This window comes from Agelaius tricolor, unplaced genomic scaffold, assembly GCF_023055355.1.
Source record: "Agelaius tricolor isolate 1412-34295 unplaced genomic scaffold, bAgeTri1.0.p SCAF_1, whole genome shotgun sequence".
NCBI classification, from domain to species: domain Eukaryota; kingdom Metazoa; phylum Chordata; class Aves; order Passeriformes; family Icteridae; genus Agelaius; species Agelaius tricolor.
In genome coordinates this window covers 33,213,726-33,227,859 of record NW_027269261.1, presented here as the reverse complement: position 1 = coordinate 33,227,859, position 14,134 = coordinate 33,213,726, and the positions used below count along the sequence as shown (strand labels likewise).

The 14,134-nt window shown below is 46.4% G+C and overlaps 1 protein-coding gene across 1 annotated transcript in view; it reads right to left on the bottom strand.

Moving 5' to 3' along the window:
- KIF26B (kinesin family member 26B) overlaps nucleotides 1-8,518 on the bottom strand; it is a 277,077-nt gene extending 268,559 nt beyond the window's left edge. The window contains exons 1-2 of the mRNA XM_071429169.1: nucleotides 7,816-8,518; nucleotides 7,182-7,583 (exon numbers count right to left, since the gene is read on the bottom strand). Of these exons, the coding sequence (XP_071285270.1) occupies nucleotides 7,182-7,583; nucleotides 7,816-7,878 (465 nt within the window). The 5' untranslated portion in view covers nucleotides 7,879-8,518. The remainder of the gene's footprint in view (nucleotides 1-7,181; nucleotides 7,584-7,815) is intronic.
- Nucleotides 8,519-14,134: the final 5,616 nt, after the last annotated feature.

The following is a 14,134-nucleotide window of genomic DNA, read 5'->3' as shown; positions in this document are numbered from 1 at the left end:
ACACCATAGCAATAAATTCAAGCTGCAATTGAACACACCAATTCCTTAAGACTGGTTCTTTTGAATAGCTGGTACCATATTTTCTTTGACTGTCTCTTTTGCAAAGTAATCCCTGTATTCTGTACTCCAGTTACAATGGAGGCTAGGGCTGGATGCATTGTGCAGCTCTCATCAGTAGCTTTCTCAGAGATCACTGGCTCCTTGCATCTGCTGTTGTAATAGCACATCCAGTCACTCCCTGATCAAAAAGATCTGAGTTTAGAAGGGAGCATTATTGAATGTGTTTGAACTATCTATCATTTTTATAAGAACTAAGGCAGGGAGCAATCACTGTGTATTCACACAGGAGACCTGCAGTGATGCTAACTTATGACCTTCATATGGAGAGGACAAAGGAAAGGCACATGGGAAGCCCACAAGGGGCCAGGATGTCTTAGACCTGCTCTGCCAGAGCAGCATGCCTGCTGCTTTGAAGGTACACAAGTATTCCCTGGTTAGAGCCACATCATACATGGAGCTGTGGCCTAAATTAAATCCTACTGCTTTTCCTGAAGTCCAAATGCCCTCCCTAAGGTCAATTTCATGCAAGTCACTAGACTGACAAGGTTCAGCTCCAGACAGAAGAAACAATGATGTTATACTAGGGAAAGAATTCCCAGATTCTGGTGTGTCTTGCAGACTGTTTCAGCCCTTGTGACAAGCTCAAAACAGTTCAGTCAATTCTTCCCTGCTCTATGAAGTGTCTTGTGTTGATCTAATTTTACTTAAAGAAACTTCAAACACTCTTATCAAAATATTAAACTACACTGTAAAATGTTCTGAGCAGGAGAGTGGAGGAAAAAGAAGCATTAGCAGATTCGTATCCTCATTGTAGATGACACAAGATATTATAACTGTACAAAAAAATCTGGTCTGTACCAAGTCTGATTATATATCTCAGGTTTCAAAGCCAGAGACAAACACAATTCTTAACAGCTTCACTAGGCTCATAGTTATGAGTCCTTTTCATAACTATGAAAAAGAAAAAGAAACAAAAACAAACCCAGTTTAATATAGGAAGATTACATAGAAAGTAATTGAAAATAAAAATATCAACATAAGTTATTGGGTTCTTCTAAACTTCCTGCTCATAAGATACTACTTTGTATGTTTAGTTTGAATTAAGCAAGCTGTAATTTGTAACAACACCCTGATAAACAATCTTTTCTGCAATTGGAATACTTCTTGAATTGCAGCTACAACAACAGATACTGGGGCTAGGGATTGTTTATTTAGTGTCAGGAGGGGAAGGTGTACGCCTGTTTTCCTCCATTTTAACATCAATGCCTCTCAAGCCACAGGTGACACTAGTAAGATGTAAGCTAGCAATTTAACTTAGAACATCTCTCGTGCTTTTGACACGTGGACCTCATGTCACAGAATGCTGCAGTTCTGACTACATCATTATGTAGAGCATGACAGTCAAGTTTATTGTGGTGCTGCAGGTTCAGTGCTTGGAAGCACCCCAATTACACGATGTCAAAGGCTATGTGCTGCTGATGTGGCAAAAGCACCGTGTCTTTCAGCCCTGCAATGTTCTAATAATCTGCTGATGCCGGCATGACTCCCATTACATGCCCATGGCCCACACTGGTAATGTGTGACGTTTTTTCAAACACTGTTTGGGGAACTCAGATGGACAGTCTTTGTTCCTTTTCCCCTTCCAAAACTATACACCAAAGTCCTACACTTATTATGCAAGATTTCTGTGGATGTCACAACACTTCTAAGGAAATGTAAGACTATCTGAAGATACAAGGTGATTTTGGACATCAGTGCAGCATTCAAGGCATGCATAAAACACCTTGAAGACATTTTACCCATCCAGCCTGAAGAGGCCAATTAAAGACTCAGCATTGACTCTGTATTTCTGAACACAATGTTTTCAGATGCAGAGCCAAGTCTTTGTATGAAAAAAGAAAAAAATTCTCCTCCCCAGAGATTTACTTCATCAATACTTCCTCTTCACCCTCAAGAGCTCTGTGGTCTAAAAGTGTTTTCTTTTCTGATAGGAAACACTATAGTTTCAATTCATGAGATATAACCATAGGCCAGTTTCTAATTTCCAATGCACTTAGTAATGACAAGCCTTTTTCATCCCATAGAGAAAGCTGCAGAGCTAATGGCTTTGACAGCTTCCTAAAAAGCAGTCTTTACCACACAGCATCTTCACCCTTACCTCAAAGACATTTGCAAGCTCAAAAGAAATAGTTATATTGTTTCACATGTTGACACTGCGGATTGCAGCAGCAAGACTTCCAGCTGCTCCTAGAAAAGAGCTTACATTAATTCATCAGCAGCAAAGGCATATCCATTTGCCTCCTCTAGACCTCTGCAAGCAGCTGTAATTCCAGTGCAAGTGAAGTAGCTCGGCTTCCCAACTTGCCAGGAAGCATACAATTGTAAGAAGATTCACAGATGAGTTATGCTAAATGTTTGGTATTGTGACCTGTGATGCAACACAAAAGAATGGTTGTTGTTGCCTAAACTTTAATGGAGTTAATCCTCCCAAATGCTGACAAATTACTGCCTCGGGCCGTTTAAAATCACATTTCTAATGCAATAATCCTATCTGCATTACAATGAGTTGGGATGAAATGATTAGGTGCCTGAGATTTTTTTGCACAGTGAATTAAGTCACTATACAGACTGGCCGTGCTTGTTCACAAATTAAAGGTCTGGACAGAAATGAAATTCCATTATTCTGCCACTTGCTAAGCTTTGAGGAAGGGTTTATTACTGTCCTGTCTCTACTGGGAATGTTTCTAAAGTAGCTATTTTTCATTATATCAGCTTCAGGGCTTTCTTCATTATTAATAATTATGAGTCAAGTCTTTGACCACTGAATGAGAAGACTAATTCAACAATACATAAGCAAAACAATCAGATAGCGCCAGTAAACAGGCAGAAAAAGCAAAATAAACTGTATCTTGAATGCCAGTTGTTTCCTTCCCTCTTGTGCTCAGAGGGATGGAAAAGATTGCTCAGAATTTACCCAATTCTTATCCTCAGAAGCACAGACTTTTTAGGTAAGGGGAGGTCCACCATATAAACCACCTAGCAACATCAGTGCTCATTTACAGTAGACCCTTACTTCCTGACCCAACCACAATATGCTCAGGCAGCAATTTGTGTCCACACACTCAAATTAGCAGTTTAAAGGCTGTATTCAGGATTTTCGGAACCACATACTAAGAAATTTATGACTGTCAGCTTGTGAGCATTCTTATCACCATTCCATGGATTATTAGCACACATTATAATTTGTTACACATCAATATAGCAACTCTTCAATTGTTAGATGCCTGTGAGGTGTTCATTGAAGATAGGTGATATCACAGCCTTGAATTCAAAGCAAACTGATTTCACAGAAATTTTGAGAAATTTGGGAGTATGATGCCATAAATTTCTATGCTAGAACTTTGATGCTCTTCTAAAAATATAGCCTAAGAAAAAGCTTAGCATAAAAAAACCAACCTGTATTAGTAATTTGAGATAATCTTTATCATCGTGCAACATAAACCCCACAAACAACAGGCATCAAAAGCTCCAAGATGCCCTCAGTCACAAACTGCAGTAACTCTACAAACTGCAGTGTAACTCTATCAAACACCTGTGCTAATCAATTCCCACAGGCCTGCTTCGCTTGGGGGTTACAAGAAGATTTCATTCACATAAAATATAACCCCTCCTATGCACGTAATTGCTGAGCATCATTAAGTCACATCTGTACCACAAGAGGAGGAAAAAGAAACAATAAGCTTTTAGCACTATTCTTTTTGCTATTGGCAGGGAACCTGGCATTTTAAATGGCTCAAATAAATTAATGTAACTATAATTATATATTCTTCACCTTTGTGCCTCACAAAAAAAAAAAAAAACCCACAAAGTTTCCATCCTGTTGATGTATTAGGAGAGAATGTTTCTATTTAGAATGGAAAGCTAAACACCTCAACACTAACAATGGCCTAGTCAGAAGCAGTTTGCTCTAGCTTAAGTGTGGCTTTTTCTCAATCAAATGAAAAGCTTCAGTACACAGCTTCATGCATAAAGCCTGGTCTGTTTATGAAGCAATTAAGCACACTATTACACTTGACAGATATATACAAACCTTTACATGACTGCACACTGTCAGAAATACCAATATAGGTTCACATTTGGATAGGTTACTGCAGACTCCAATATCTGCTACTAGATACACATTAAAACACAGATACTCTCATATTCTGCTTGTTCTGCAACACACACTATCCCAGATGATGAGCATTTCTAAATACAGCATAAATGGGAAACAGGTGCTGCAGACTGTACTAATAATACCATAGAACTCATAATACCATAACACCAGGCTGTCTTCAACAGCAACAACAGAAAATATGTCAGGCCTGGCTGACTAAAAGATGACAGACATTTTAAATGCCTTATTTAATAGTTCTAATAAAGGAATATCACCAATTAGCTGTGTCTATGGGCACCAGAGTCTTGAGTTGTAGGATGCTTTGCAAATTCTGAGGGAATACCCAGAATCAGGAATATGATCTGCTCCTTCTTCCACTTGAATTAAGTGGCAGGATCCATTCCACACTCAAAAAGTCCCTATTTCCATAGTAGCAATCAAGAGCAGACCTCACAGGACCCTGAAAAAATGCCAGCTACATTAACACAGTGTGATTAGTCTTCAGTTTCAATCCAAACCAAAGCCAGTTTTCCCTAGACACAAATAAGTTTCCACATTTTTGAGAAACCCTGCCTCAGAATGGACTCCCAGAGTGTTACTATGGCACACACAGAGGCAGCTCACAGGCCCTGACTGAACCAGCAGAGCCCATGCCAGCACTTTGCTTTCCTCAAAGCACACACTGATAAGGCTACCCCATTACACCAGGAAAAACAAATTTTTAGACCACCACAGTATACTCAAACCAAAGAAGTCACTGGCACCAGCCATGACGTTTGCGTCCCACATCATCCAGCCCAGAGCCTCACCCTGCTGGGCAGCACCTGCTGAAGGCAAAAACCACAAGCCCAGCAAGTTCTTAGCAGTCACAAGCCAGAAAGGATGAGAGAAAGAGATGCTTCTGCAAACAGTCACAGCCAGCAGCACCCACCACAGAAAGGAGCTGTGTGCCAGCTCTCAACTCAAGAGTACCTCAACAAGACTGAGCCTGCAAGTACCATGAAGCATAGCAAATAGGGCAGAGGGTCACCCAAGCCCATGGAGACCACCTTGCTTGTGCCTCCTCCCTTGCTCCTAAACACACAGATTGGACAGCACTTCTGTCAGTGGCACTCCTAGAGAAGTGGAAGGTTTGGAAAGGAGGCATAAGAAGCAAAAAAGAACATGGGTAAGGAGGCTGAAAGGCTATTGATACAAATAAAGATTGGTCTGTACAACACCACCAGCTAAACTAAGTGAACAGCAGAACAAATAGTAGCAAAAACACAAGGGTAATCTCTCAGGAAGGCTAGGATGGTGAATGTCAATCACTATTGCAGTAAAGGAACCCTCTGTAAACACTTATGCAACTAAAATCAGTCAATTTCTATTTAACACCATGCCTTGATGTTGGTTTCATCCTCCCCTCCACCCCTAATCTCAGTTATTCTGATGGCTCCCATATCTGTATCAGTAATTTCCCACCTATACCTACAGCTGGTAATTACTGTCAAATCTCACAGTCTGAAATTTGACAAGATTTTGGTAAAGGGCCACTTTAAAGTGAATCAACCATGTATTAATGGTTAAATTTACTATTAATTTTGGTGGATCCACCTTTCCCTGTTCATGAATAATTCAGTTAAGTCAGCTCTTGAGACAAGGTAACAACCAGCCCTTGAGCCTTTTGTTCATGAGAACACCAACTCCCTCTCAAAGAGCACATAAATAAATCATGGAGAGTACAACACAACAGCAATACCAGGGACCCTCTCCCAGCAGTCGGCTCTTTTCCATGATACCTCTTTATTGTAACCACTAATGAAAACTCTTTGAAGTGGAAGAGTAAATATTATCATTTGATAGTACCTGGACCCAACAAGGCAAACAAAATTGCATTGTACTACATTCCAGGAGCTGCAGAACCATTCACAATACAACACTCACAGGGTTGCTATGGAGGAACCCAATGCTTACTATTTTAGTAGCATGAGGTCAGCCAAGGGCTGCTGGTCACTCGTTTAGAGCTGTTAGCCTTAATCTTATATGCACAACAAAAAGGGAAACAAAAACAGTGCCAAACAAAACAAAACCAAGGAATTTCAGAGTATGCCTTTGGAGGTATCAAACACCCCAAGAGAGACAGAAAGCAGGTTTCCAACTGTATTCAGGATGAGTGAGCTCTTAAAACATGAAACCAAATGTCAGCAATGCCTACATCCTCTTTCAGCACAGGATTTTTCAACCCAAGGTTCAGAGTCCAGCAGCTTCAAGTATTTTCAAGTCTTACTGGGAATAAAAAAAAACCTGGCACTTCCCTATAAGAGAAGCATCACCAAGTTATCCTTCTGCCTAAAGACACCTGGGAGAGCTGGGTTCAATGCCATGGTCTGCCACAGCCTCACTGAGTGACCTTTGGGCTCACACAGCATTTCAATGCCTCATGTGAACCCAGAGCTACAGAAGGGTTTCTCCCTCAATGGAGGCAGAAACCACTGGCATCACATACGTACACACCTCACTACTGAGTTGGCTGCCAAGTCTAAGGATGATTTGTAAATCCGTCCTGTAGGAATCAAAGATAGCAAAAGGGCAAGGGACCAGTAACTCCGATGTAATATTCCCACCCTTACTTACCCCCACCGCCAAAAAAAAAAAAAAAAAAAAAATTAAAACAGCGCTCAGGAAATAGCACAGAATCACTGTCAATACAATGAAAAACGGGAGAAAAGAAGCACTCTGGAAGGACTATCACAGATGCTCCTGAAGCCAGGCAGCCCTCCGGAGACAGGGGCACGCTGCTCCACACGAAGCGGGAGGGGATGGAAAAAGGGAACAAGATCAAGAAGGGGAAGAACACAAATAAACGGCAAAGCGCTTGGCGGTGACACCGGCAGAGGGGAGCCCAGGTGGCGGACATCCCCGGCGGCTGCCAGAGACCGCTCCGGGCCCAGGGCCCCCCCGCCTCCCCCGGAGCCGCGCTCACCTTGCTGCTGACGGGCCCGGGGATGAGGAGCTTCAGCGCCTGCCTCTTCAGCTCCGCCAGGCGGGCGTTGCAGTGCTCGCACCAGACGCCGCGGTCCGAGCCCGGCGAGGAGCCGCCGCCGCTGCCGGAGCCCGGCGAGCCGGTGCCGAAGCCCGGCGAGCCGCCCAGGGAGCCGGGGGAGCTGGTGCCGATGCCGGGCGAGGCGGGTCCCGGCGAGCCGGTGAAGGAGCCCGGCGAGGAGGTGCCGGAGCCGGGGGACGGGGTGCCGGAGGAGCCCAGGGCAGAGCCAGCTCCCTCCGGCGCCGGGCGGCCGCCCGCCCGGGACTCCTCGTACGCCTTCCGGTACCAGCTCTCGGGGGAGAAGGGGGCGGCGGGCTTGGTGGGGGAGCAGGGGTCGGTCACCTGGAGCGGGAGAAGGAGCAGCGGGTCAGGCAGGGAGGCCCGGCGGCGCCGGCAAGTTTCGCTCGGACGCTCCGCGCCCGCGGTGGCCCCCGCGCCGCGCCCGCCCCCGCCCCGCACCGCGGAAGTTGCGCGGGGCCGGGGCACGACCGCCGGCAGCCGCCGGGAGGGAAGCGCGGGAGCCCCGGCACTGTGACGACCACCGCTCCGAGCCGCCCCGGCGCCGACAACTTACCCCATATTTTCTGCTCCGCGCCGTGACCGCAATCCTCTCCTTATTTCCAGCCACTGAATTCATGGTGGCTTCGCTGGGCGGCGGGAGAATTTCCTACAGGTTTCCCAGTCCGCATCAGAAGGGAATAGCCGGTCCCGGGAAGTCCCCCGCGGAGCGGGCAGGCTTGCTCCCTCCGCCGCCTCCGACGGGATCGCTCAGCCCCAAAACACCCGTCAGTTCTCGGGAAAACGCTTGGGGCTGGGGTTCTCTCCCGGTCGGTTTTTCTTCATTGTTTCCCCTTTCATTCCCTTACAACCCTTGTTTTCACAAAAACAGCAACATCCAAATCAGGAGCGGTCCCCCCCGATAGGCAGCACAGCTCTCATCCGCAAGTGAGGTGAAGCATCCAAGGTAGCTCGGGAAGGCGAAAGAAGGAGCGAGAGCCGCGCTCCCCTCAAGCAGAGGCGCCTTCTGCCTCCGCTACAGCGGCAACTTGTTCCCTTCACCAAGGTTTGTAACTGAGTTAGAAGAAATCCTCCAAAAATATCGGGATCCAGGCTCTGGGAGGAGCCTCCGCGCCCCTTGCAGCCAATATCCTCCTGCCCATTTGTGCCTGACAGTTTTGGAAGGGAGGGAAGGAAAGAGCCGGGCTGCGGAGCCCCGTGCGCTCCCCGGTCAGCGGCGGAGCTGCAGGGCTGGCGGCGCCGGAGGCTGCCAGCAGAGTGCCAGAGCCTCACCGCTGCTCTGCGCGATGCCTCGGCTGCCGGGAGGGTCCATTTTATTTTGCAGTATTTCTTGATTGACGTCTGTGATTTCCCCCCCGTTCTTGAAAAGGGCGGGTGGGTGCGAGGAGGGGGGAGAACCTTGTTGCTTCCACCGCAGTTATTGGTTAGTTGCCTCTATTCAGGCTTTAATGAACGTGATTTCACAAGTGTTCCCAATCCTCCCTAAATAACTAGGAAAGAAGAGCAAGCTGTATTTATGACAGTCACTGGCATCTCTTTTCCATGTTGTAATATTACGTGTATTAATTTAACTTGCAGTCAAGGGAATAATAAATTGATCTCTTAACAATGAAATTCTACGGACTTGTGTCCCTGTTAATCTTTCCTTTCTAATTACGATTTCCATTTGCTGATCATGTGTATCTGTTACATATCCCTTTTTATTTCAAATCCTGTAGATAGAAAAATCATCTCTAATAAATCTTCCCCCTCAAAACGAGTTGGTAATTTTCTCAGAAATGGAGGCAATAAAAAGCTAAATGCCAGATCCCCTGATAGGATCATAACATGGATAGGTTGATGCAACTGAGAGGGCAGAACACACAGGGGACTTGCATCCACCTTTCCAACCTCCTATTGTTACTTCCATATAAATGCATCCTTCCAGCATCCCTAGTGTACCTGGGCCACAACAGCCATGAGAAAACAAAACCAGCCTGCTGAATCGCTGAGCAAGGAATCTCCCATTGCTTGCATGTCTTTACAGATACTCTACCAGTAGTAAAGATGTGTAAAATGCTCTGCTGTGTTTTCACTTCGCTGTGTTGTCACTCTGAGAGAGGAACGGCCATTCGTGATGTGTTTAGGAAAGCTTTAATCAAAAGCTGACACGAGTGATGCCATCCAAGGTAGCCAGGCTGCATCGTTAGTGCCTTGTGCATTTACATAGGTGACCCCAAAAAGCAGAGCGAACGGACAAACAAAGGAGGTGCACCCCAGCTGCTGTTGCATGTGAATGGGTTTCACATAAATCCGCATGCGGAGATCCCGTGGTTTGTTCCGTAGGCAGACGTGAGAGGGATGACAAGGTAAGGCAGGGAAACGCCGTGCGAGCCCGCAGCGTCACAGAGCTGCACAGCCTCCCCTGGCCCCGCGGTGCTCACCGGGGATAGTGCTCACACTGCGGTGTAGGACTGCTCGTTCTCCGGCCTCAGTCCCGGTGCCCAGGTGGCAGACTTCCTCCGTTTTTCGGCAGACCTTGAATTCCCCAGCTCTGCCTGCCTAACCACGTCCGCTGCCGGGGACCGTGGCCCCGGGCGCAGCACCCGCGGGCAGGGGCGCGCCGGGCCCGGGCGGGACCTGGACGCCGAGCTCTGCCAGCCCCGCGGCCGCCGCTCCCCGCACGGACCCAGGGCCGGGGCGGCAGCGGCTGGCGGGGCCGGGCGGGGGGCGGCACCGTCCCGCGGGAGGCGAGGCGGGCTCAGTGACCGCGCCGCTCCCGGCCCCGGCGGCAGGACCCGGGCTCGGGCCGGCGCCGCCCGCCGAGTTCGGAGCCCCCGGCCCGGGGCGGGCGCGGGGCTGAGGCGGCCCCGCGGTGTCGGCGGGCGGCGCGCGCCCTCTGCCGGCAGCGCGCGGGAGGGAGCGGCGGCCGCACCGGGACCGGGACCGGGACCGGGACCGGGACCGGGACCGGGACCGGGACCGGGACCGGGACGGGCGCGACGCTGCCCCTGCTCGGGGGAACCGCCCCGCCTGCGGCTCCTCCGGGCTGCGCCTCTCCTCAGGCGAAACTTCTCCCAGGACTCTTAGAGCCCAGCTGGGTGAGGGCTCCGGCATCGCCCCAAACGAGATGGGCTCGCACTCGCGGCTCCGGTAGGGCGCCTGCCAGCAGCGCGGGTGAAGGGGTCCTGGAGCCGATGGAGTAGCCCAGCAGGACAGAAAGGGATGCCTTCCACATGGCAGGATCTTGAGGACGATGGCTTCTCGGTCCGTAGCTCATGGCTGAGTTTGGTTTGAGGTGGAGAAGTAAGGTCATGTCTGGTGAGAAGGCAGAACACCTCCAGCCAGGAAATGAGGACCTCAGGACATGGTGAAATTGAGTTTTGAGCCTGACGAGTCTCAGTAGCAAATTTGCATTTCTTCATGTCTCACGTTTGTGGGAAATGTTAAGAAGGTGCATTTGGAGAGCACCTCTCACAGCTTGCAGGTTTGTAACTTTGTTGGTCAATAGCTCTGTTGCTGTTCCATCAACTCTCCTTCCTGACAGGTGTCAGTATTTACTGACACTGGTTTTCAAGAAAGACTTTATTGAATTGTGAACAATTTTGGAAGTGAAGAGATATTCCAAATGTTCTAGTTTGAGATATTTTGCTGCTAAAATCTTTCCCATTCTTGTTATTTCATGCTAAACCAAGTATGGGACACAATAGTATCAATCCAGCAAGAAGCTCTGCTAAGAACCCTTTCTCTAGGCTAACAACTTTCTCTCTGAGGGGATGGCTTTCTCTTTCTCTCTCTCTTTCTCTCTCTCTTTAGGCTCTCTAATGTGGAAGTTGGTTTGGTTTCCTCTTACAAAAACCTTACGCTCCATATGTCACTCATGAAGGATGATTAGCAGAATCACCAACAGGCCAATGGCAGGCAGCTCCACAGCTCTCGAGTTTACAGATTTCTTCTGTCATTGTAGCCAGTAGTCATGGGAATCTGCCTTCACCTTAGTCCCGGTAAATCGTTTATGCTAGCAGTTCAGAAGTTAGACTGATTGTTGTTCTTAATTTGAGACAGAGATGAAAACATGGGGCTGTTCTGACATTTATGAGTAAATGGGCAAGAGCCAAAGCCCTTGGATGCAGGTTTAAGTGTCAGAGGTTCAAGCTAAAGCTGGTCTCAAAGCATTGTGGCTGGATTTTGATCTCAATCTAGGTATGACACATCTGTGGACTGTTATGACCTGTCTTTTAGCAAGTATAAAACCTTCCAGTTTCTCCACCATACTGCAGTGTGTTTGCCATGGTGTACTATTTCTCTGCTGCCTTCAGTAGATTTCTTCTGAGTATTTCTCAGTGTGAGTGCAATTAAATCCGACCTCGAAGTTCAGCTTCATCACTCAAATCTGAGATGCTGGCACAAGCCCAGTTTTATCCACAAACAGCAGTTTATAAGAGCTGGAAATGTTGGCTGCATCAAAGAAGTGCTTTGAGGTATTCACATTTTTTAAAAATTTCAGGATAAAAAAGGTGACAGCAACTGTAACTTGAAGAGTCATAGCTGCCTGCACAGAAGCTTTGTTTCCAGGTTTGGTGCTAATAAGTCTCAGTATTAGGTCTTACTCACAATTTTAAAAAGCTTCCTAGGGGAGATTTGAAATGCATGACAGCTCCGATACTTGCTTAAAGCTGCATATTAATGAGCTGGAGTCCATTGGGGGACAGTGAGGAAATTGAAGGCATTTGTAGTAATGCTGACAAAGAATTAATTGTAAAGATAGAAACAGCTAATTATTAAGGGCTACAAATAAAATCACCAGAACTTTCTCCGTTTGACTTATTTCATCTCTAAAACCATTCCAGTTCTTGCTCTCTTCCCCTTGCCAAACTATAGGACCTTTTCAGTAAAAAGCAAAGTACTTCAAGCACATTAAGTCCCTTTATCCTTTTGTATAGCCCCCACATGAGCAAAGCGCACATCACCACAGTCTGAGTATTCTGACAGCTTTATGAATACATGCAGTACAGGAAGAAATCAGCTGGATGGACCAAATTTGTTCTTCTGGTGCTGTAGGTAACATTCCTTCCATAGTGTCTGGGATATACAATATGTCTGTAGGGTGTTTCCCTACCTGCTCTTGACAATTGTTGAGCATGATGTCATGGAGAATGAAGGCTGGGCATCTCCTCTGTATGAGCTCTCTGCTGGGGTGTTTGCTATACCACATTTTCTAAATCAGTCCCAAGATTTACCTTGTGTGTCAGGGTAAAAATAGACTGACACTGGAAAATAAGTACTTCCCAGTCACTGCTAGAATCCCTAGTTCCAGTTGGTGTAGCATAGACAGGGAACCCTCCAGGCTGTCTTTATTACAGCTTCTGCTTCCTGCTGTTACCACCAGACCCAAATCAGCCCACGTTGAGTATGCCTTTTCCTACAGCAAACAACAGCAGGATCCTCCTGTGCTCCTGACAGGGCTATGTCTCCCTGTTTGCTTGGTGTAGTCCTTTTGCCTCGGGGCCATTGCACAGATGTTAGCCTCTACTCTCCTTACTCCACTGAGAGCATCCTTGAATATCTCCATAAAATAAAAGGAAGCCACTTGTGTTCAAATTCGGACAGTCTCATTCTGTTTCAAACCAGCTGTCTTTAAAATTCACCTGTGCTTGATACCAGAAGAAATCTATTTTCCACAAAGGACTGTCTATTTGAATTCACTTTGAATGGAATTTTTTTTCTGTATTTCAAATGTAAAATATTCCATAGATTTTTTAGAAACTGCTGTCATAGTTTCTGCCACACAGCTCTGCCTTCTTCCATAAATCTTTATGTTCTCAGTAAAAATCAATGTCTGCTTATTAATAAAATATTGATGTTTTTCATAAGTAATAAAGGATACCGTGTCATGCACATATATATACTCATGGAGCAGGGTTGCATGGAGAAGTTTGCAATCATTTTATGCAGTGGGATGCATTGCCATGACAGGCATGCAGCCAATTTTGGTTAAGTTTATAAATTCAAATACTGAAATTTGACAGAATCCCATTTTCTGTTTCTCAGGCACAATAAGTATTCATTGCAACTCCAGAACTAAAGACAAGCCTGAAAAATTGGGAGTACCTATAAATTGCAAAGCACCAAGTCCTAGCAATGCAGATATTACATAGAACAGCAACAGAGCAAAAAATCATTGGAGTAACAACAGCCAGTCACAGTCTCTAATGAAGAAAGATACAGGCTGCTTCTTGTCTAGAAACCTTGCTTGCCTCTATGGGCCTCCTGAATTGCCAGGAATTGGCTCTGGAATACTGCTAGCAATTTTCACTGAGCACAGAGACATAGTTGAAGATATTAAAGGGCAAAATATTTCTTTTAAATGTTCTTCAAAAAACCTTCTAGCTACCAAGGAAAAACATGTCTTCCAAAAGAATTGCTTTCAGTAAATACCTTTGGGCAGAAAAGGGGAGAAGGTGGTATTAATGGTATTAGAAAAAAATAGCATTAATAGGAGGAATATAGGCCAGCACATGCCAAAGTGAGAAAGCAGGCAAAGGAGGGTAGCAAGGGCCAAACCAGCATGTGTGCCTGCTTCACCCTAGGAGCCAGGGACACAGGGCAGATGGTGTGGAAGGGGGTAAGCAGCCACAGCACAGCAAAGTGACCAAGCAGCCCTGAGAAACAAGCAGCAGAGCATTTATATCATCACATTTTTATGCTGCATCCTTTTTTGTTGCAGGAGTAATTTATAGTAGTGCAGATCAGCTACAGAGCTGGCATCACAGTCACTAGTCTATCATAGTCTTGAATGTGTAAATGCCTTAAATGAAAGATGATATAGAAAGCAGCAGGCATTTCTTTCCTGCCCCTCAGCTCACGTGAGGTGAACTAATTCAACTCAGTGCTCA